This window comes from Tachypleus tridentatus, chromosome 9 (genome assembly GCF_004210375.1).
Source record: "Tachypleus tridentatus isolate NWPU-2018 chromosome 9, ASM421037v1, whole genome shotgun sequence".
NCBI classification, from domain to species: domain Eukaryota; kingdom Metazoa; phylum Arthropoda; class Merostomata; order Xiphosura; family Limulidae; genus Tachypleus; species Tachypleus tridentatus.
The window spans coordinates 68,104,111-68,130,168 of NC_134833.1; the positions used below are offsets into that span (position 1 = coordinate 68,104,111).

The window sequence follows — 26,058 nt, forward strand, 5'->3', positions numbered from 1 at the left end:
CTGCACAATGTCCTCTTCCCACCACAGGTATCGAAACTCAATTTTTATCATTATAAGTATAAAGACTTACCACTGAGACACTAAGAGATTAAGTACTATGTAAATACAATTTATGTCCATAAATATGTTTCATTCATAAAATTCTAAGATGACTTTAACTGCATTTTTCTAACTAGATGTAAAATTGTATAAAATTATCGTAGTTACTTATGAAATGTGATACATACTTGCATTTTATGTATTATATTAATTTATTACAGTTTTTTTTAAGTTTTGGCACTACGTAGAATTTGTTTTGCGTTTGATTAAAGTCTACAGTATATAATGTCTTAAACCGTGAGAGGGGTTGGAGGATGGGGTGAACAAGCGTCGTTAGGGGATAGTTGCAAAGCTGCGGTACAGCACTCAAGATCCACGCCCACAGTGCGATGCTGAAAACTCAATGGACGGTAGGTGCTGCTTCCTTTCTGCCCAGCAGTTTTAAATTATGGATACTTTTGCCTGAAGCTTTAAATATTTGGCCTAGCCCGTCCGAAGCGACAGCACTAGATACCAAAAGAGGAAAAGAAAAAAGATTGTTTTGGTCATTTTTAATCAACGAATGGTTGACTTGTCTTTCTAACATCCATGTCGGCCGCCTCGTTTTTCGGATATCGCTATTCGTTGAACATTACGAAACATTCATGTTCAAAAAGTACGCTAAGACAAATAGACCGTTATCATAACCTAGTTTTTATAACCTTTTCCTTATATGTGTCAACGAGGTAGTCGATAATAAATACACTTTCTGAAGAAGGTTAGCACAGGACTTATTCATTCAATGCAGCAAATAAATAGTCTGAAAGTAAAATGTATTAATCCGCTGAAGTCGCATAAGGACGTAATACAATCTGACGTGTAATGGCTATTGGATGGTCTTCGTTCTATACAGTTGTCTGAGTCATACGGATCTACGGAGGTTACGCTAACAACTTCAGGACAAGAGTTCTCAAATCGGCCTTCTAAGAATGATTACAGTGTTTTGTTAGGTGGGTAAACCATAACATTTTAACAGTATTTTTCAGTATGCTGAGCACTAGAATGGTTTTCATAAGAGAGCAATGAACGTACTTTGTTTTAATGGTATGAAATACAGATAATGAATGACTGTTTTTAAAACTAAAATTATGAAAACTGCCATCGTAAATTAACGATAAATATTTGAAATCACGTAAAATGTAACACTGGAGACGTTTTACATTTAAGATGAACAGGAAATGTTGGATTAAGCACATATATTTCTGTATTTTTATATACATAATTTTGCGCAGTTATGGAACATGACAAACCACAAACCAACTGTTTCGTTTCCTTAGCACTTGTAAGCTGATTAAGCTTATATCACATTACGCCTAGCGATAAATATTTAAAAACGTCTGATCTCACAGTTCCCCTAAGTTTAGCTTTCTTGTTTAAAAGTTAAATTTGGACGGTTACATTTTGCAGGTTTTTGACAGGATTTATAAAGATGCCATTAAATTAAGTTTTTGAGAATTACTTATTTGGACTAAAAGTCGTTAGTGTTGTGAGAAGGGCCGTTTCAGAATGTTCGTAAATACACTACAAATTAACTTCAAGTATAGTTTATGAACAGTTGTGTTTGGAATATGAAAATATCTGCTGAGGACTGTATGTGTCTTGTTATTCAGTACGTTCAAATGTTCCATATGGAGAATCTTATCACCTTAATTAAGAGAATCCTGTGTGCTAACTTAAATCCTCTCAGTAAAGATATGTTTGCAAAGAAAATCAACCCTAAACTAAGTGTACCCGTCTTTAAAGATTAGCAAATACTAGTTCTAAATGTTGTAACTGTTATAGATAACATACAGTGAGTTATAAAGCAAAAGTAAGTAAAACAGAATAGTAATTTTAATTTTTTTTTTAAATGTGTGTACAATTATTAAACCATTTTCGTATCTCTAAATTTGGTTAATATATTAAATACAATTCGTTTTACTGTACCATATCAGATATCATGATATCATGAGATACCATTTTCGTATCTCTAAATTTGGTTAATATATTAAATACAATTCGTTTTACTGTACCATATCAGATATCATGCAGTTAAAGTTTAGAACGAAAGATAACATACCACAACAGAAATTAAATCAGAGGTTAAAGTAAGAAAGTCAGTCCTACGTTAACTGAATTTCAAATCAACTCAGATTTGTGGATATCTTCTGAAATTACGAGCTGTTCAAGACCGGCCCTCCCAGCCGTGGGAACGTTATAATGTTACGGTCAATCCCACTATTCGGTAGTAAAAGAGTAGCCCAAGAGTTGGCGGTGGGTGGTGATGACTAGCTGCCTTCCCTCTAGTCTTACACTGCTAAATTATGGACGGCTAGCACAGATAGCCCTCGAGTAGCTTTGTGCGAAATTCCAAAAACCAAACCAAACCAAACCAAACCTGTTCAAGACCGTGTTTCTTAATTCCACAGACTGCTGGATGGATACATTTAGAGAAAAACAAAATGAAAGTACTGTTTTAAAATACTTGTAGACACACCAGACAAATAGGTACAACTGACTGTTTTGTAATACCTGATTCAATAATTTGAAAAATCCGCACCACCGTTCTTCCATATAGATAATTTTAACGTGCAAGTTTCATTAATACTGGAATTTATTTGGTATTAAACTTATAGTCTCGTAGAAATGGGTAACGTATTAGTTGGAAATTATTAGTTGAGGTCAGTCTAACAAAATATCAACGGTTTCACAGGGAAAAAATGTTTTTTGAAAGTCACCAGAAACTGATAAAGCATAATTTGAAATTAGTTGACGTGAATTATCGCATGACATTGATATCTGTATATTTATGCGTGTACATATTTATTGTTAGGTATTATAATTTATCTCGGACGAGTCTTTGGTTTATTATGTTACGTACTTTACGAATTACGATTTCAAATAGCCGGAGATTTGAATTTGAAAATTACTTAAAAGTCGATATGTATTAAATTTATGACATTTGCGGTTATATATTATTATGCCTCTCGATTCCATGAAGGAACATAGGGCCGCAATCGCTTGCGGATTCATTAACAGGCTGGTTTTTTAAGTGAGTAAATTGTTAGCCTACCGCACAACCCCCAACCAGGAAGAAAAACCAGAGCCGTCCCTAATTTTGCAGTGTAAGACTAGAGGAAAGGCAGCTAGTCATCACCACCCACTGCCAACTCTTGGGCTACTCTTTTACCAACGATTAGTGGGAGTGACCGTCACATTATAACGCCCCCACGGCTGAAAGGGCGAGCATGTTTCGAACCCACGATCCTCGGATTACGAGTCGAACGCCTTAACTCACTTGGCCATGCCGGGCACATTTGTGGTTATTGCAAATAGTTATTTATATACAGAAATTTTAAAAACTCGGCAACAATATTCAGTCTTTTATCTGGTCTGTAACTGAATATTTTATCGACGGTTCAGATTCACAATGAGCGAATTAAATTTATGTTGATACACTTCACTTGACGGGAATGCTAGTTAGCTTTCTTCTTGTTTGGCTTAACGAAGTTTACAAGCTTACTTTTCACAGAAAAAAATAGATATCTAATGTCCTCGTAGAAATACTAACGTCTGAAGTTAATTCATTGAAGTTGAACGGTTTGTAATGTTCAAAATCTATAAATGTTCCTGTTCAAATTCAGTAGTTTTCAGATTTATAAGCATTTGTCACAATTATAGCTTCCGAGGCTTATAGTATACTGACTGTAGCTGACCAACAATATTAAACTGTTTTTTGGGACGTCGATTTATAAACTTTACGGCAAGGTTCTAGAAAGTTCAACAAGCAACAATACTGGCAATCACTAGTATTTTACATACATCATACATTGTTGATTCATAAGCTAAGAATCTTCTACAAATTTAGAGAACAGGCGGGATTTTCACAATACACATTGAACAATAAAAGCTACACACATTTCTAAATATATGTTTATCTGAAATAAACATCAGTATTAAAATAAATATACATTAGTAAATCCATTACAATATGTATTAAATTTACGATAGTTACCAACACACGGTGTTCTTTCTCAACACAAATATACAAGCAACAATACAATTTATAATAACGGTTATTACAAATAATGTCGTCCCCCAGTGGCTCAGCGGTATGACTGCGGACTTACAACGCTAAAAACCGGGTTTCGATACCCGTGGTGGGCAGAGCACAGATACCCCATTGTGTAGCTCTGTGCTTAATTCCAAACAACAAATAATGATTTATATACAAAAATTTTACAAATTTACAAACAATATTGAGTTGTCTCTCTGGTCTGAAACTGGATATTGTATCAGCGGTTTACGATGAGTGAATTAATTTCCAAGTTAATATCGGCACATTTCACTTAACGGGTAAACTATCTCTCGCTTCTCACACGTGAAGTTTTCACAGATGAAGATACATAGAAATACGAACTTCGAAAGTTAAATCACTGATGTCGAATGGTTTGTAATGTTCGAAGTATATAAATATTTCTGGTCATATATCTGTAGTTTTCCGATTAATAAACGTTTACCACAGACATAGCCTCCAAAATTTTTTATTGTCTTTCGAAATTTATAGTGCACATCGGAAGGATTTACACATTTTGATAAAAGTTAAGAAAAAAACGACATTTACACTCCAGATAAATATAAAATAATATATTTTTATTTAAGCCAACGTTTCGCCTTTGCGACTCCTTCAGGATTAATATATATAACTTTTATAGCTTCTAAGGCTTGTAGAATACCGATTGCAGCAAACCAACAATATATACTACCTCTTCGCGGATTGCAATAGTTACCTTTGAAATGCTTTAAGGCAAGGTTCTCGAAAGTGCAGTTGGCAATAATGCTGTCAATCTCTTGTATTTCACATACACACATAGTGTATTGGTGACTTACACTCGAGTATCTGCCACAAATTTAGAGAACAAGTGGAACTTTCGCAAAACACATTTAACAGTATAAATTACATGCATTTCTAAATACATATATATCAAACTGAAACAAATATAGATATTACAATAAATATATATAATATTAAATTCGTTACAATATTTATAAATAAAGAAATGCATCTTAAAATAATCAGCGTGAATTGTAATTCAACCTTCACAATTCTCGTTTCGGTTTGTATCAAACGTCTGAGTCTAATTTTCCTTTACCACACATTAAAAATATGAGACTGTATTGACAGTGTTAATCCTAATTCAATTAACAATGTTAATTAACAGGCAGTAGAATGACTGCTATTTATATTTTCATATTTTCGCATACTTTGTAACATTACGATTAGAAGCGTTAAGAGGCAGTGGCACATGAGGCCCGTGCCCTGAACCTCCAGTTGAAAAATCATAATGAAAAACTATGATCTATATTATAATAAAATGTCGAAAATTTTCCGCACCTATAGGGCTGAGATTTGAATTTGTTAAGCACCTAGCATCATCTCTGATTATAATTTTTATTTTAAAAGGTTTTCAAATATTATTTAAACCCTGTAAAAAAGATCCCTAAACTATTAAAATTGAATACACTAAACACTCTTTTAAGGGTGTGGAAAAGAATATATTTTAAAAAATACATTAAATGCGTATCCTTAAAGAGTTATACTGAAAAGAAACGCCTTTACTTACCACGTTTTACTAAAACTGTCGTTTTAAAGCTTGATATACCATCACTGAACTAAAACCAGATCGAAGTTAATCCTGACATAGTTCACTGTCATAAAACACAACGATAATGTTAGGCCAAGTATAGTTTCACTGTATTAAAACAAGGTCGACAAGGTTAGGTCAAACAGTGTCACTAAACTAAATTAAAGTAAAACACAACGTTAATGTTAGGACTTATATACTTTATTATTCATCTCGGTGTGCGCTAAGAATGGTACTGACGAAGGTGGCATCACAAATAACTCAGAGTTGGATTACATTTCTGCTACGTAAAAATTATATATATACATAAGTTTTGCTGTTTTATTTGTTAAAGAAACGGTGTGATTGTTTACCACTTTGTGTTTTACTCATTTTTTACAGTTGGCAAAAATACTGAAACAGTTAAGAATGAGTTGTCTGTTTATTTGTGAATCTTTTTTCTTCGCAAACATGTATTTTTATGAAACACTGATGACAAAGAGACCTGATGTATTATTTGATACATGTCAACTGGCCTTCTTTAGCAGTGAAATGGAAATAGTTTGTTTAGTTTGATGTATTTTTCTTTATTTTATCTCAACATTTAAAATATTTTGGGTCTTTTAATACGCATAACATAACAAATTAATTAATTATTTGGAATTATTCAGCAAACTCATTGGTAATTTCTTTACGCCATATATAATTTTTTTTTTACTGAAGTACGTTTCTCTAAAATTCATTAAGCTGTATCAGTTTCGCTGCAATGAATGTTTCTAATATTAATCTTTAACTGTGGTTTGTTCAAACACTGCTTAGCTTAAGCTTCAAATAAATTTTCTTAAATCATGCCTTTCTAAATCTATGTTAAAACATAACGTATTAAATATTAAGACTGGGATTATTTTGGCCTGGTATTCAGGACGCTCGATTAGCGATCTGTGGGCTAGGATCGAATTACTGACCATTTTGCTCTTTCGACTGTTGGAGTGTTATAACAAGATGGTCATTCCAACTATTAGATTAGAGTAGTCCAAAAATTGACTGTAGGTGGTGTTGACGAATGACATTTGATAACTTTGAGTAACATTGACAGGTTTCACATTCGAAGAGAAAAAATAATATAAATTTAGACATTATATTGTAAACAAATTTATAGAAACATTAAAACAATTGTTTTGCAATATTGCAGTTTTATTAATCAAACTACATACGTTTACAGCTGGAAAGACACTATTAGTGCTTAAAAGCCACAGATGTGTTCAGAAGTAAATTCAGGGACATTCCATTCATTGCATAAGCCAAGAAAGACAGTGAATTTAGCAACTAGAATGGAAGAGCTGAAAAAAAGCAGACAGTCTTCTAGCAGTGAGAAAGTGAACATTTTAAGTAGCAGAGACACCCGAATTATTTCACCTTCTAAATCTCTTCATTCACGGTTCACTCGTCGATTTTCTTCAAAACCTCCTCAACAGAACGTTACTCCCAAAGTTGACCAGTTGCGACCTGTTACTCAAACCAGCTTGCTTAAAAAGAGCACAGTTTCAAAACGGCGTTTATTACCCACATCAGAAGATGAAGAAAGGGGTACGGTCCCTAACGTTTCTCGTTCTGCACTGGGTTCCAGTCAAGCCTACCGAACTAAAGAGTTTAAGAAAGTTGACCAATCATCTCCTGGTCCAAGAAGACACAACATGCTACAAACTAGAACATCTTCAGCGGAACCTCTGAACTCTTCTGAAGCTAGTAGTGTGGCCCGCTTGAAGACTCCTTCTCAAACTAAACCTAAAAATCTGCCAGAGACATTGAGAAACTGCAGGTCAAAAAACATAGAGAACAAAGTAGAAGTAAAGAAGTCTCAACAGAAGAAAGATGGCAACAAATCGATTGATGAAAAATTAGACCACAGGAAAAATGGTCGCCGTGTCATGAAATCTAAAGATCAGTTATTGGCATGGTTCTCTTTTACCAAATCCACAGGGAATAACAATGCCACAAAACACATGACGGCAGAAGATGACTTATGTGATATGTCTTCAGACACGAGGATAACTGCTCCCGAAAGTAAAAACGGTAAAAGCAGTGATCAAGAACTGAAATGTGAAGATGAAAGAACAGAATTACAAAGTGATGCTTTATTAGGTAGGAAAACGTCATTTCCTGTGAGTCAAAAATGCTTAGAAGTTCCGACAAGTGATAATGATGCCAAAAGTGATTCGGAAATCGTGGTTGGTAAGCGAGACGTTGTTCGTGTGAGTAGACACGACAGTGCTGTTGAATCAGCACCAGAGGAAGACGAAGCAGTTAAGGCAAGAGACACTTCTCCTGATGGGAGATTCCTTAAGTTTGAAGAAGAAGTAGGACGTGGATCCTTCAAAACTGTGTATAAAGGATTGGATACGACTACAGGAGTAGCAGTGGCTTGGTGCGAGCTTCGAGTAAGTAAACAACTTGGTGTTTTAATTTATATATCTTACATTTTATTGTTTATAGTTGATGAATATATATTACTGACTCACTGAATTTATTCATCACACTCCATTTGAATTAGGGAAGGTTAAGTTTGAGAATTGGCTTAAACAAAGATATTTTAGCTAACTGTTAAAACTAAAGCCGTCTGGAGAGGTTACCTGTTTTGACCACTCGTACTATTATACAGTAGTGTGTTGTCTGTTTCTCTGTCAGTAGACACTAAAATGGCGTCACTTAACGAAGTTTAACGTTGCAGTTTGTACTATCGTGACGTCAGGAAATCGTGCGCACGCCATGAATCACGAGAATCATTAGTCACTCTGTACGTTAGAATACAGATACAAATATTTGTTGCTCTTAATTTTGGCTTCGTTTACTCTTGAAACAGAAAAATTTCGGGGATAATGCGGAACTGTGTGTGTGTGTTTTTCATAGCAAAGCCACATCGGGCCATCTGCTGAGCCAACCGAGGGGAATCGAAACCCTGATTTTAACGTTGTAAATCCGTAGACTTACCGGTGTACTAGCGGGGGGCGCAAATGCGGAACTATATGTAATATTCACACTGTTATTACCCGTGTGTACGTAAGTATCATATATCTACACTGTTATTACACATATGTATGTTTGTATCATATATTCACACTATAGTTACACGTGTGTATGTGCCGTACCCACACCGTCATTATATGTGTGTGTGTGTGTCGTATCCACATTGTCAATTATACACGTGAGTGTGTGTGTCGTATCCACACTGTCATTACACGTGTATGTCGTATCCACATTGTCAATTATACACGTGAGTGTGTGTGTCGTGTTTATGTGGCTGCACATCGCAACAATTTGATCTTAATCTCACGATAAATCCATCCAGTAGAGGTAGTTGTACTTTAAAATGCAAAGATGTGATTGAATAGGTTCTGTTTTCACCGCTACCAACAACAACGAACTTACTATGTAACATAATTACAGATATATAGGATTGTGTAATTTAACCATATTAGCAAACAAAAAGAGAGAACAAATCATATGTGAGTGATCACTTATAACCTGCAACAGTTACAACAGTTGGTTTAGAGCCTTTCTGAGCTAGTCGAGATGTTATAGCAGCTGTTGAACTGATAAGCGAAATTAATTTATTAGTTTTAATGAGAATTCGTACATAGCGCATTATTTTTAAAGTCAGAACCAATAAAACTTTTATGAAAATCTAAATTATCTTTATTTAAAAGGTTAAGGTGCTTTAAAGTTCAAATATATTTATTTTTACTGGCATTACCCTTATAATTAATGTTTTTCTAGTGTTAAATTGTTTAAGTCTTTCAACTTACGGTTTCGGAACTCGCGGTTTGCATGACACAGATGTAGCTTTGCGCTTAGCAACAAAGAAACAACGTCGTCATTTTAGCCAACTGACACCGTTATTTGGAATTTCAAAACAAATGTTTCCATTGGAGTTTCTTACACATGACAGTCTACTGTTACTGTATCTGATTTGTTACACATGATAGTCTACTGTCATTGTTACTGTATTTGATTTGTTACTGTTACTACATCTGATTGGTTACACATGACAGTCCATTGTTATTGTATCGGATTTGTTACACGTGACAGCCTACTGTCACTGTATCTGATTTGTTACACACGATACTCTACTGTTACTGTATCTGATTTGTTACACATAACAGTCTATTGTTACTGTATCTGATTTTTTACACATGACAGTCTACTGTTACTGCTACTGTATCAGATTTGTTACACATGACAGTCTACTGTTACTATATGTGATTTGTTACACATGATAGTCTGCTGTCATTGTTACTTATGTGATTTGTTACACATGATAGTCTGCTGTCATTGTTACTTATGTGATTTGTTACACATGATAGTCTGCTGTCATTGTTACTGTATCTGATTTGTTACACATGACAGTCTACTGTTACTACATCTGATTGGTTACACATGACAGTCCACTGTTATTGGATCGGATTTGTTACACGTGACAGCCTACTGTCACTGTATCTGATTTGTTACACACGATAGTCTACTGTTACTGTATCTGATTTGTTACACATAACAGTCTATTGTTACTGTATCTGATTTTTTACACATGACAGTCTACTGTTACTGCTACTGTATCAGATTTGTTATACATGACAGTCTACTGTTACTATATCTGATTGGTTACACACGAGTCTACTATTACTGTATGTGATTTGTTACACATGATAGTCTGCTGTCATTGTTACTGTATCTGATTTGTTACACATGACAGTCTACTGTTACTACATCTGATTGGTTACACATGACAGTCCACTGTTATTGGATCGGATTTGTTACACGTGACAGTCTACTGTTACTATATCTGATTGGTTACACACGAGTCTACTATTACTGTATGTGATTTGTTACACATGATAGTCTGCTGTCATTGTTACTTATCTGATTTGTTACACATGATAGTCTGCTGTCATTGTTACTGTATCTGATTTGTTACACATGACAGCCTACTGTTACTATATTTGATTTGTTACACATGACAGCCTACTGTTACTGTATCTGATTTGTTACACACGATAGTCTACTGTTACTTATCTGATTTTTTACACATGACAGTCTACTGTTACTATATCTGATTGGTTACACATGACAGTCTACTGTTATTGTATCTGATTTCATCTTGCAGAAAAAATAATTGAAATATTTTATTGTGTTATCACATCATATGATCATTTTTACAGTAAGATTACTGTGCTGTCTATACTTGGTTATTATACGTTTATTGAGTATAATTATGCCCAAGATAATCCCATAGATACAGTGTCATTTCATTTCTTATACTAAACATGTATTGGTACCAGTTACTTGAACGAAAACTTACACCACATATTAAAAACAACAGTGTTATGCACTCTAAAACGTACCCGAGTCCATTTTATAAATCTGTAGCAAATGTAACTTACACAGAGGGATAGTAATTTGTAAAGAATGTTATAAACTTATAGAAGGTCCAACGTAATATTCTCAGTTATATTCCCAATACAAATCACATACGTTAGGCTTAGTAGGAAAGTAAAATTCGTTCAAAACAATCCGTTTCTAATTCTACAATTATTACTCTTTCCCAAGACAACAACAAAACCAGCTTGGTACATTGTACTAAAAAGTCTTATTCAATATGAAATAAAGTTGTGTGAAAAGTCGATTTGTTTCTTTTATATTTCACATACGCTAAAAACATAATAATTATAACATAAACGATGTTATCATTACCCCCTGAAGTTAGCTTTTTTACAAATTTATTGTTCCTTTAAAAAATCAGATATAATGTCAAACATGAATTGCCAGCAAATAATAGACGAACATTACATGACTTTGTGATGTGCATACATAAATGGTGTATTTAAGAGGCCAACCCTTATATTATGTATCAGCTATAATTGTAGAAATAAAACAAAAACTACAATTAATATTAAGTTTAAAACTTTAGAAATTATTTTAAAAGGATGTTTTAGACGTATATACTTTACTTGAAAAGATTATTTCTACTGTTAAAATTTTAAACGAGTTTAGTGAAGGTTGTGTCTCAGTCTAGGTAAAGTTTGCCCATTGCTGTGCCTTATATACAGATAATTTAGTTACACAGAAACTACAACTATTCACTATAGTCGCAAAGAAATCTCTAGGAAAATCTTCAGCTGCTGCTTAACATTTTACATCTCAAACTCATATAGGATCAAATAGTCAATAGCTACATTAAATCATCATGAACCGCATCAGCTAGCTATGTTTATTGTTGTTAAAATGTGTAAAGTTAGTTACCATATCAAGTAATCTTCTGCCCATAGTAGACCATAAAAAAGTGAGCAAATGAGATAAAAAATATATAGAAATTTATAAATTTAAAAGAGGTTTTCTTGTTTTTGCTTAATCTGTGAAATTTCAAGGAATAGTGTGCTTAACACATTCTTACTAGAGAAAATATTTTAACAATTGTGATATAACGCTTGTATACATTTTCGTACTTGGCCACTACCCGGAAACGCGGTTGAGTAGGGGTTAAACAATGGACAAGCTTATGGTACTCTATAAGTTGTTTTTTTCCAGACAGGAGTAGCCAAAGTGTATTCCTTATAGTCTGAAACGAAATTTTATTTCAATGTTATGTGGTCAAAATAAGTATTTGTAGTTTGAGTAAATAATGTATACTATATCGACTGCCTTGTTTCCTTACCTTGTTATTTTTTCCTATTTACAACTTTAAAATTCCCAAGTTTTGCTTTGTTTTGTTGTTATTACTTAATCTTATATGACCCCCCCCACTAGCACAGCAGTAGGTCCGCGGACTTACAAAGCTAGAAACCGACTTACGATACCAGTCGTGGGCAGAGCACAGATAGCCCATTGTGTAGCTTTGTGCTTAACTTCAAACAAACAAATTAATTTCACTTCAGGATCAAACTCGGCATTTTAATCTACATATCTTACATAATATCTATACTTTATTTAACTTAAGCCACATTTCCACGTTTTATTATAAATATTATCATTTTATATGATTAACGTTTGGAAGAACTTTAGTTACTGAAGTGATACGAGAAAATGATGGAAATGTTGTAACTCCAATGAACATGTTATTCAAAAAGAAAAGGAAATATATAACAATTCTACAAACACGTCATTCAAAATAAAAATCAAATGTATATTAATTCTACAAACACGTCATTCAAAATAAAAATGAAATGTATAACAATTCTACAAACACGTCATTCAAAATAAAAACGAAATATATAACAATTCTATAAACACGTCATTTAAAATAAAAATGAAATTATAACAATTCTATAAACACGTCATTTAAAATAAAAATGAAATATATACCAATTCTATTGAGAGACTATTCCGACTTCGTTTTTGCTGTTATTTAACTTCTGTAATTCTTAACTCGCTTGTTCCGTAAAAGTAGTCCGCGTTAAACTTACGGTCTTAAACCACTATGATGCAGGGCTCGATCTCAGCAGTAAGCAGAGCAGAGCAGAGATAGCCTATTGTGTAGCTTTGCACAAAAACAATTATAGCTGACTCTTTTCAGTCATATTAGATGTTAATACATTTTTACGACAGACAAACAAAGAACAAACATAGAATGTCACGAGACGGAAGAACACCAGATCGATACATGTAACGGTTTTCACGAGACGTCTCGTGGCTTATGTGTAACTCTGTAAACAGAGTTCAACGTTTCTTCAGCGTTCGGTGGTTGTATTATGCGTTTGGTTTGTATGGCTTTATATGTATGTTTTCACTTGAAAAAATGCTTATACACTCGCGTATCGGTCGGGCGTGGCATAGTATTTGTGCGATTGGACAGCAAATCCACGGTTCGAGACCCGTGACCACAAAATCATGCTCAGCAATTTTCTATTCTAGCTGCGATGCAAAAGTGACGTTCAAATCGTACTGTTTGTTCGGGCAAGAGTATTTCAAAAAATGGCGTAAGTTACTTTTGACTGGCTACCTCCACTCTATTCTATCAGATCAAAACTGAGGTCGCGCTAGGCACAAACGTTTTAACAAAATACGAAACAAACAAGGGGTATTTTGTATCAAAATCTGGGTGGAAATAATAAATTATCAATAAAAATATTGTCAAACAAACCTAGTAACGTTGTTGTGAAAACTGGAGAACCGAGTACTCTCCACATCTTGGCAACCATGCATTTTGAAAAATCTACATTTAACACTTTCAGCGCAGGTTGATCTACAATACCTCATAACTGCCATGCATCCCTAGCGGTATACATTACTCTAATAGTATTTTCTGAAGATCCCATAAGCCAACATTAATTTTTAACCACCGTCACAGATGTTTGGAGAGATGTAACATGTCATAAAGGCCACTACAGATGTTTGGAGAGCTATGACATGTCATAAGTACCACCACAGAAGTCTGTTGAGATGTAACATATCAGTAGTACCACCACAGATGTATGTAGAAATGTAACATGTCATAAGTACCACCAAAGATGTATATTGATATGTAGCATGTCATAAGTGTCAGCACAAATGTCTGTATGGATATGACATGTCATACTACCACCACAGATGTCTGTTGAGATATAACTTGTAATAAGTACCACCACAGATGCCTGTTGAGATGTAACATGTCATAAGTACCACCACAGATGTATGTAGAGATATGACATGCCATAAGCACCACCACAGATGTCTGGGAAATTCTTGTGATGCTGTAACATGCCACCTTAATCTAAATGAATGACGGAGGCAACAGTGATGAGTTATTTCAGTAGCACCCCAAGTGTCATAATCCGGTAACTGTGGTGTCTTTCACACCTGTTATAAAACATTTTGTTACATTACATATGTTGGTGTAAATATCTGTGTAAGTGTATTACATTAAGGTGTAAGGTATTAATCCAATACAACCAATACTCGTGACAAATTTAGACTTTATAAATTTCCCAAAGGACTATTTAAATAAAATAATTAGAAACCACACATGGGGTTTGACGTCATTATGAAGTTTATTATTATGAGTTGTGATTTACGCAAAATATTTTATTTTGGTTTCTCTACAAATCTCTATCATTGTTATACAGTGCTGATTTTATTGCCTATGGACATTTGATGCAATTTATTATATTACATATATCTGTATATGTTAATGTATCTAACGTCATAAACACCTGCATTTCGAGACATGTTATTACTTGCAGAATGACTGGCACTTGAGAAAGTTGACGTCATTTCTTTGTCGTCATCAATTTCTGTGTTTATGCTTTCTTAGCTATGCTGAGTAACCCTCACAGTTTGGTAGATTTTCGAGTTTCACTGTGACCGAGAGTACGTTCACAAGAACATTTTCTTACTATCCAAGATATTACACGTGATTTTTACTTGGGTAACTTAACTGTCCACGTGATATCTACAACTGTCATGATGTTTCTTCAGCGGTACAAGTATATAATCTGTATAATACTTTCTGTGAATATCACCCTCTCTTCTGTTTAAGGTCCCTCGGTGTAGAAGCCTGTACATGGTGAAGGGGCCTCCAAGGGAAGATGCTGTGATTAAAGTTTATCTCCTCTGAGATCTGTACATCCACCCACGTGTTTTTCGTGCATGGTGAGTCCGTGAAGGAGAGGAGAGGATCCTGGTGGTTGAGGGGTTCACCCCAACACATCATTTTGATCTTGAATTCTTGTAGACGGGTGGTCTTGGGGTTGTCTCACCAGGCAGGGTCAGTCGGCTGGTCCATTTGGGCCAGGGTTAACTGAGTGCCAGTGTTGGACGTTCTCAACAGGCGTTGTGGACAGTAAGTCTGATGCTGGTGTTTGGGTGTAGTCCTCACGAAACCCTAGCGAGGTCATCGGTAACCAACCATCTCTTGAAGACTCTGGACAGCAATGTTCACTTCCTTCTACATTTTCTCATAAAACATTCTTTGTCAGACAAACCTTTAGGGTAAATGTCTCCCTCTTTTATTCAGAAGAGACTAGAGGAGCTTGCTGGCTCTCCAAAATCCGTCGAGAAGCTACGTTCTGGGGACATTCTGATGAAAACATCTACCCCAAAACACAGTGAACTCCTCTTGAACTCCAAGACCAATGGAGACATAGTCATTGAGGCTTCGCCCCATGTTACTCTGAAATTTTTCCCGAGGAGTGATTGTGGAAACGGATTTGAAGAACATCTCCGAGTCGTAGATTCTCGTTGGTTTCTCCAACCAAGAAATTTCTACTGTGCACCATGCTGCAATTGTACGGATGTAACTATGGAATGCAGAAAGATCTTTCTGTGCCTCCAACAGAGTCATTCTCCAACCACGTGAAGAGTCCTTTGCTCTCTATAGACAAACGAGTTGACAAGTCCACATGCACACTTGTCTCTGTTCCCACAATTCTTTCAGTTACTGTCTGGATCCACACCCTTCAGTCCCGGCTTCTGGCGTCTGCTGCAGTCCACCTTCTTCCATCCAGAGATTTAGAATTATTATTCGTTTATGCCCTGAGTCATTGACATATATATCTTCTGCAGGGACCTGATTACTCGACCAAAGGCAGAATCCTTGGAGGTAGACAAACCTCCACTTAATAAAAAAAAAACGACTTGGTCATAAACTGAAGGATTATCCTCCACTTAGGTAAAAATGGCCATATTGATACAGTGGGACTGTCAACATTTTGATTCTGATCTGGGTGACAGTAAGGTCTTGATTGATTTTTATCATTCTGTGTGTCTCCTCTTACAGGAAATGTTTCTGAAACCTGCCGATACAGTCACTTTTAGGCAGTTTTATTTGTACAGATATGACAGGTAGATTGATGGACAGGTGCATGGAGGGATGGCACTGCTAGTCGATCCATATGTGCCCCCCTGCCTTTGCCACTCGATACACTTTTGGAGGCTGTAGCCATCCATATTTTCTTGGGTCGTACCATCACTGCCTGTTCTCTCTACCTGTCTCCTGGAGAGACCTATGATCAATCAGATCTTGATGCTCTCGTTGAACAGTTACCGTTTCCCTTTTTAATCTTAAGGGATTTAAATGGACATAATTCCCTCTGGTTTGGTGCTGATATTCATGGGATGGGTCATTCCATAGATGATATGTTCTTGGATCACAACCTTTCTCTTTTCAATACTGATTTTTATACTTATTTTCATGCATCTAGTCAGTCTTTTAATGCTACTGATCTCTCTAACTGCTCTCTTTTACTTTTCTTGGATTGTGACCCACAGGTCAGTGATAATTTTCTGGGGGATTGGCCGTGATTAATGCCACTCGATCAGTGTGCCTCAGTGAAAGTTGGAACAAACAAACTGGCCCACTTTCACTGCTCTCTCGGAAATGGGCCCTGCTATAGTCTATCTGCCATCAACAGACGAGAGCGTGGTAACACTGCATTCTCCTTGTTCCTGCTCAGTGTATTCCTAAGACATCGACACATTTCTCACGGTATTCTCGTCTATGGTGGAGTCCTGCATGCCAAGAGGCACGGAAGGCTTAACACAGACCAGAACTACCTTGTTCTAATATGATATAACATTAGACTTACTTGGAGCAGTTATTTAAATTATTAACACTTTATAATAGAAAATAACGACACATCACAATTGGCTGTTTTTATTTAGTTGTCTCCATAGCTCCATAACAAAACTGTGTGACATAAGATAAATAAAGAATAGGATAAAATAATAAATACATCTCAAAATGTAGATATTGTTCAGTAAAAATCCATAGTTTTCTGGTTTCATTCTGGGTTCAATACCTATCAAACTTTTTATGTTACTGACATAAACGCCAGACACTTTACATTAACAAACAATCAGGCAGCATTTAACTGACGACAAACTCAGTCTGTGTTATTACAACCTGACAACTAATATTAATTATTAACAAATTCTGAGTTATTACAACCTGCCAACTGAAAGTAACTATTAACTAAGTCTGGTTTCTTAGAGTCGCAAAAATGGCATAACTATTAACCAAGTCTCTTTTGTTACAATTGATATTAACTATTAGTCAAATGTGTTTTGTTACAGTCTTACAATTGATACTAACTATTAAACAAGGCTTTATTGTCACAATCTGCAAACTGATACAGCTATTAACTAAGTCTGCGTTGTTACACTCAGACAACTGATATTAACTATTAACCAAGTCTCTTTTGTTACAGTCTGACAACTGATATTAACTATTAACCACGTTTCCTCTGTTATAACCTAACAAATGATATAAACTATTAACCAAGTCTCTTGTTACATCCTGACAACTGATATAAACTATTAAGTAGCCTGTTTACTTACAGTCAAATAACCGATATTAACTATTAACCAAATCTGTTTGCTTACAGTCTTTCAACTGATATCAACTATTAATCAAGTCTCCTTTTTTTACAGTCTGACAAATGATATTAATTATTAACCAAGTCTCTTTTGTTACACCAGACAACTGATATTAACTATTAACCAAATCCGATTTGTTACACTCAGACAACCGATATTAACTATTAACCAAGTCTGTTTTGTCACAGTCTTACAATTAACATTAACTATTAACTAAGTCTGTTTTTATAGTCTGACGTCTGATATAAACTATTAACCAAATCTGCTTTATCGCACTCAGACAACCGATATTAACTATTAACCAAGTCTGTTTTGTCACAGTCTTACAATTAACATTAACTATTAACTAAGTCTGTTTTTATAGTCTGACGTCTTATATAAACTATTAACCAAATCTGCTTTATTGCACTCAGACAACCGATATTAACTATTAACCAAGTCTGTTTTGTCACAGTCTTACAACTGATATTAACTATTAACAAGTCTCTTTTTTAAACTCTGACGTCTGATATAAACTATTAACCAAATCTGCTTTATTGCACTCAGACAACCGATATTAACTATTAACCAAGTCTGCTTTGTTACACCAGACAACTGATATTAACTATTAATCAAGTCTCTTTTGTTAAACTCAGACAACCAATATTATTTATTAACCAAATCTTATTTGTTACACTCGGACAACCGATATTAACTATTAACCAAGTTTGCTTTGTTGCACTCAGACAACCGATATTAACTATCAACCAAGTCTGTTTTGTTGCACTCTTAAAACTGATAATAACTATTAACCAAGTCTGTTTTGTTAATCCTACAACTGATATTAACTATTAACGAAGTCTGTTTCGTCACAGTCTTACAACTGATATTATCTGTTAACCAAGTTTGTTTTGTTGCAGCCTGACAACTGATATTAACTATTAACCATGTCTGTTTTGTTATGGTCTGAGAACTGGTTGTAACTATTAACCATGTCTGTTTTGTTATAGTCTGAGAACTGATTGTAACTATTATCCAAATTTGTTTTGTTACATCTTACAACTGATATTAAGCATTAATTACGTCTTGCTCTCATTATTTTATTTATATATAACTTAAACGCAGTTCAGTATAGTCCACGTTTATGTGAGGAACTTATTTTTCCACAATACACAGTTTCTTACAAACATAAACATATAAACTTCAACCATAACCAGCAAATAAAGAATTCTGAAGTATATTAATAATATTGTAAATTATAACATCACATGAAATATATTAATAACATTGTCAATTATAATATCACCAGAAATGTATTAATATTATTGACTAGCAGAATTATCTGGTGTTGCCCAAGTTTTAGAAAAAAAAAACAATAGTTTTTGTTGTTTTTTTAATTTCCCGCAGAACTACACGAAGGCTATCTGCGCGAAAACAACAACAATACACTTACCCTGTCTCTGTTCCCTCGTTTCATACGTCTATAAGTAAAAAATATTTTGTGAGGTTTGAAAGAAAAAAGAAAAACAACGTTAGGTTCAATATTTGAAAACAAACTACAAACGTGTTTTAAATCAAGGCTTCGTTAAGAAGGTCGATTTTTGTTTTACCTTCAGTGTCAGAGATAAATAGTCTGTTATGGAGACTATTTAATTATCTTTAACGTGTATGAGTTACCTGTTCTGGCGAACAGGGTGAGCTTAGCTCTAATTCTGTCATCCCCTTTCATCCCTCCTCAAATATTAAAATTTCAAACATAAATATTTATGTAGCATCTTCACAACAGACACAGAATATAATTTTCCAAGCTGTAAAACGGTTTTCTTGGTGAAGCAATGTTAAGAAATTTATCCGAGAAAAGCAAATAATTTTTAGAACACAGCCCGTTCAATGGAGTTTATGAAAAGGCAGAATATAAAACAGTATAGTTCATGTTTGAAATAAGTTAGGTGTATTATTTCAACTTCTTCCCGAATCTTCATGCTTCACAAGTTTCGTCTCGTCTCACTAATGTCATACCTTCCAGGACCACTGTAACAGTCTTTGTAACAAACTATAGTGTATTGTAGTCATGTTCCAGTAACAGACTACGCTGTATTGTTGTCTAGGTTCTAATAATAAACTATACTGTATTGTGGTCAAGGTTCTAGTGACAAACTATGCTGTATTGTGGTCTATGTTCTAGTAGTTTACGAATAAAAAAGGAAGGAAAATTGAGCTGTAAGCGTAAACATCTGCTTTCTAAAATTACTCGGGGGCAAATTCGTGCTTTTGTGCGAGTTTTAGGTTGGGGTATTTTATATGTTTAAAATATAAAGACAATGTTGTGTATTTAAAGTTATTTAAACAGTTAAATAAACTGCTTAGACGACTTATGTATAAAGTAAGGTACGTTGAGACCTAAACGTATCTGATAGCCGTGCGGGGCTGCTCAAAATATGTGAGGTTAAATCTACAAGGGTTAACCTTCCTCTTCAGACTAGGGGGCGAGCGCCCTAACCACTTGGCCATGTATTCTGTGAACAATTTCAGTTCTCACTATTCAAACAGTATGTGTTTGAACGAACATCACTCCATTTATTATAATTACTTATGACTGCACAAAATTAGTAAGTAGAGAAACTCTTATTATTTAACATGAAACTATAACTCTCTGAAAGAAAATGTAAAAATAAAAAAGTTACAGTAGTATAATCCCAAATAATGGTGCTAATGGTGCTATGAATGTAACAATACTAATATATTTAACGTTCACCTCAAAAAGTAAAATAATATGAACGTTAAGATTGCGCGTTGCTCTTTTGCGTGTTTACGAAAACACTACAATAAGTCGAGTTTTAAGTGCATGATTTAGTAAAAGTAACTTTTGAAACTCTCGAGACACGTACGCAGGTTGAAGTAGAAGAAGTGTTTATTATTATTTATAAGTATAATAAAAAAGAATTATAAAGACAAGTAAGGATCGTTGTATATCTAACCTAGCGAGTTATAGTAATATAGAAAGTTTTATTGCTAGAAAAATATTGAAACAAAAAAGTCAAAAATACAGAAACTGTGTTACTCAAAAAAATTATCCCGATTTTAATGAATCGCTGTAATTATGTTAGTTTGAGCCAAGACGAGGGTGAATTTATCTTAATTGAAGTAACTCAGTTTTTGTTGTTTGACTTTTTCTTTCAGTAATGCTTGTAGAATTAAACATTTCTGCATTACAATAGCTGGCTAGAGAACGTATATATCGATCCACACTTGTTTTTGTAAAATATTATTGTTTGATATTACTTGTTTCATTTTTATTACCTACATTTTTGTACGCCAAAAATACCATGCGTGAGGCACGAGAATACCCAATTCGATTTTACTCACGAGGATTTCTACAAAACTACTCTTTAATCCTAATTTTTTGTCCAAAGTAGCGTATTGTCACTTCCATATATGCATATAAAATAATATCATTTTCGGCAGAAGAGAGAAATCACTGGGACCCCAGACGTAGGAGTTTCGTGAAAGTGTGAAATCAATAAAGTGTTCTATTTGTCTGCACACTTGTCTGGAAACGTCATTTCGTTACTTACTTTGATGAAAATTGGTTCGAAGACTGAAATGTTGATCCATTCTATAAACACGTATATAGGCAGTTTTACAAGTACAATCAGCCTTAGTTTTGTCCAGCCAATGCTGAGAATGTGTTAAGTTTCGGACATTTTAATGAATTTCCAATTTAATGAATGAAATAGACTCAGTACAAAATGAGAGAACCGCGATAATATGTTATAGTATATATGTAAAAACGGCTCGTTTGGGTTGAGAAAGGTTTTTACATAGAGGAGCGAACAACGTTTCGACCTTCTTCGAAAGACGAACGACCTTGTTCGTTCCTCTATGTAAAAAAGAAGAAGGTCGAAACGTTCTTCGCTCCTCTACGTAAAAAATTTTCTCAACCCAAACGAGCCGTTTTTACATATATATTTCTCTACAAATGGGTTTTCTCGACATCACTGAATATCTTATAGTGTTTTATACCAGTTACAGTTTATGTGCAGCTCGTCAGATTTTCTCTTAAAGTGATATCCTGCACACTATACGAGGTAGAAAACATGTTAATTTACAATCAAGAGTTGACATCCCTTCCCTCCTCTTCTGATCGGGTCGTAATATCATTATGGCCCTCTTCCAATGTGATGGATATTTGATTACAGTTAAGCACAAAGCTACATTTTGTTTCAAGACATATTAAACCTAAATGTTTTTTTTCTGATATTATGAAATAGACTCCACTTTTTAGGTTACTGTACTCGCAGTTTTAATGAAAACGGTTTCTCAAACTGTTTACAAAGTGAGAACTGGAGTCGAGGATATATTTGCAAAACAAAGTGACTAGGTCTTTTTACTTATAATGACTGTATACTTTTGATAACATAATAAAATGACTAGAGGTATTTTTAGTGTATAATTCTACCAGTAACTAGTTGGTTTGACAAATGCTCTGTTCGTATGAAATGCTTCTATATATAATTTGTATCCTCATTTGTCTTAAATTCTTTCTTACATATCGATCACGAACAGGAACTAACGTCTGGTTTAAATAAACAAAAACAACAATTCACCTGGAACAAACGGCCGTGGTATGTTAGGGAATAAAAATTAGGAAGGTTTTCTGTGATGCTATAATTAACAATATTGTTAATATATTTCTTTTATCTTATAATCTATATATAAAACTGAAAATCGCTCTTGTTTGGGGCATAGCGGCATGTCTGCGGACTCACACCGCTATAAATAAAGGTTCGATACCCGTGGTGGACAGAGCACAGATAGCCCATTGTGTAGCTTTGTACTTAATTTCAAACAAACACCGCGTAGGTGTCAAACTTCCTTCACGGCTCAAAATGATATTTTGCTGATATATGCGTCTGCTGACGAACCAGTAATTCTTTTGTTAACATTTAACTTACAATATAAAATTAAAAGCTTGTTTAGTTATAAATTATTAACTATATATATACTAATACATCATACATTTAACTTCACACACAAGAGAAATGTATGCAATGTTAGAATGCCGTGCGAGAAAAAGCAAACGATAGACCTAGCCCATTAAGTAAAATTATGACTACGATAAAACAGAATACGAGAAATGAGAAGTCTTGCATCATAATAGTTGCCGTGTAAAGTGAGATTAAAGTCAAGTCAGCAAATTTATTTCATTTTACTTTTGTTTTCATGGGTGGTTCATATCTGGAAGTGGATTATTTTTCTTTTAATACTTTATGAATTACAATATTGCATTTTGTTTGTAGTATATTTAATACATCAATGTATAATGTGAATACCGTATCACATTCATAAAAATATTTTAAAGCAAATTGAACGTACATAATACCCACCAAACACCTCTCATACGAAATACACTTTAAGCCGAATGATCTAATCAAAAATGACAAATCGATCAACTTATTTATTAGGAGACACCAGGCCAAGCGACGATTTCAAGACTTGGTTGTTGGGGGAAGATATTAAAACTCAACGAGGTAACGTAACTTGGTACTCTAGATGTCCATAAAAAGAAATGAAGAAATTAACTTATAAAACCTTAACACATAAATAGTACTGTCTGAAGCAACCCTCAAATTTGTCAACACAGATCCATTTCCCAAATACCTTCACACAGAATATAACATTATTTACACTTCACCCTGAACATATAGTGATGTCGTTCGTACTTTTTCACTCCTAATTCATTATTACAAAACGCACGGTACTATTTTAATTGTATAAAGAGCCTAGTATTGAATATTATTGAAAATAACGTTAAGCTGAAGACCTGAAATTTCGCCATTCTCAGTACCTGGATTGGTAAAATTATATTAAATGAAACCTATGTACTACATTCTCAGTACCTGATATAATTAAATTATATTCAATAAAAACTATGTACTACATTCTCAATACCCCATTTGGTTAAATTATATTAAATGAAACCTATGTCATACATTCTTAGTACTTGATTTGGTTAAATTATATTATATGAAACCTATGTAATACATACTAAGTACCTGGTTTGGTTAAATTATATTAAATGAAACCTACATACTACATTATTAATATCTTATTTGGTTAAATTATATTAAATGAAACATATATCATACATTCTTAATACCTGGTTTCCTTAAATTATAGTAAATTAAACCTATGTACTACATTATCACTACCAGATTTGGTTAAATTATAGTATATAAAACCTGTGTCTTACATTCTCAGTACTGGGTTTGGTTAAATTTTATTAAAGAAATCTATGTTCTACATTCTCAGTATCTGATTTGTTTATATTATGGTAAATTATAGTAAATGAAACCTATGCACTACATTCTCAGTAGTGATTCTCAATCACTACATTCTCAATAACCTGATTTGGTTATATTATGGTAAATTATAGCAAATAAAACCTATGCACTGCATTCTCAGTACCTGGTTTGGTTAAATTATGTTAAATGAAACCTATGTACTACATTCTCAGTACCTGGTTTGGTTAAATTGTATTAAATGAAACTTATGTACTACATTCTCAGAACCTGGTTCTCTTAAATTATATTTAATGAAACCTATGTACGACATTCTCAGTACCTGGTTTCGTTAAATCATATTAAATGAAACCTATGTCAATCATTCTTAGTACCTGGTTTGTTTAAATTATATTAAATAAAACTTATTTACGACATTCTCAATACCTCATTAGGTTAAATAATATTACACAAAACCTATGCCACACATTCTTAGTATCTGATTTGGCTAAATTATATTATATGAAGCCTGTGTACTACATTCTCAGTTCCTGGTTTGATTAAATTATATTAAATCTAAGTAATTACTACATTCTCAGTACATTGTTTCTTTAATTATATTAAACGAAACCTATGTACGACATTCTCAGAACCCTACTTGGTTAAATTATATTAATGAAACCTATGTACTACATACTAAGTACCTAATTTGGTTAAATTATATTAAATTAAAGGTATGTCGTACATTCTCAGTACCTGGTTTCTTTAAAGTATATTAAGTGATACCTATGTCATACATTCTCAGTACCTGATTTTGTTAAATTAGAGTAAATGAAAACTAAGTCATACATTCTCAGTTCCTTGTCTGATTAAATTATATTAAATGAAAGCTATATCCTACATTCTTAATACCTAATTTCGTTAAATTATATTAAATCACACCTATATCCTACTTTCTCAGTACTTGGTGTGGTTAAATTATATTAAATCAAACCTATATCCTACATTCTCAGTACTTGGTTACGTTAAATTATAGTAAATAAAACCTATATACTACATTCTCAATACCTGATTTTGTTAAATTATATTAAATGAAACCTATGTAGTACATTCTCAGTGCCTGGTTTGTTTAAATTATATTAAGTGAAACCTATGTTATAAATTCTCAGTACCTAGTTTGGTCGAATTGTATTAAATGAAACCTATGTCCTACATTCTCAGTAGCTGATTTGGTTAAATTGTAGTAAAGGAAGCCTATGTACTACATTCTCACTACCTGGTTTGGTTAAATTATTTTAAATTAAAGGTATGTCGTACATTCTCAGTACCTGGTTTCTTTAAAGTATATTAAATGATACCTATGTCATACATTCTCAGTACCTGATTTTGTTAAATTAGAGTAAATGAAAACTATGTTATACATTCTCAGTACCTTGTCTGATTAAATTATATTAAATGAAACCTATGTCCTACATTCGTAATACCTAATTTGGTTAAATTATATTAAATCACACCTATGTCTTACATTCTCAGTACTTGGCTTGGTTAAATTATATTACATCAAACCTATATCCTACATTCTCAGTACTTGGTTTCGTTAAATTATAGTAAATAAAACCTATGTACTACATTCTCAATACCTGATTTGGTTAAATTATATTCAATGAAACATATGTGATACATTCTCAGTACCTGGCTTCGTTAAATTACATTAACTATAACCTGTGTCCTTCATTCTTGGCACGTAATTTGGTTAATTTATATTAAATAAACCT

The 26,058-nt window shown here is 33.8% G+C and overlaps 1 protein-coding gene across 20 annotated transcripts in view; it reads left to right on the top strand.

Moving 5' to 3' along the window:
* The first annotated feature begins 354 nt into the window (after positions 1–354).
* The window catches only part of LOC143225405 (uncharacterized), a 106,271-nt gene continuing 80,567 nt past the window's right edge, over positions 355–26,058 (top strand). For 8 of the 20 annotated variants that reach the window (XM_076454760.1, XM_076454776.1, XM_076454770.1 and 5 more), the window contains exons 1-2: positions 359–1,028; positions 6,904–8,119. In XM_076454760.1, the coding sequence (XP_076310875.1) occupies positions 6,938–8,119 (1,182 nt within the window). In that variant the 5' untranslated portion in view covers positions 359–1,028; positions 6,904–6,937. Of the gene's footprint in view, positions 1,029–6,903; positions 8,120–26,058 lie in introns of all 20 variants that reach the window. The other 12 variants (XM_076454761.1, XM_076454771.1, XM_076454764.1 and 9 more) reach the window with 6 other exon arrangements.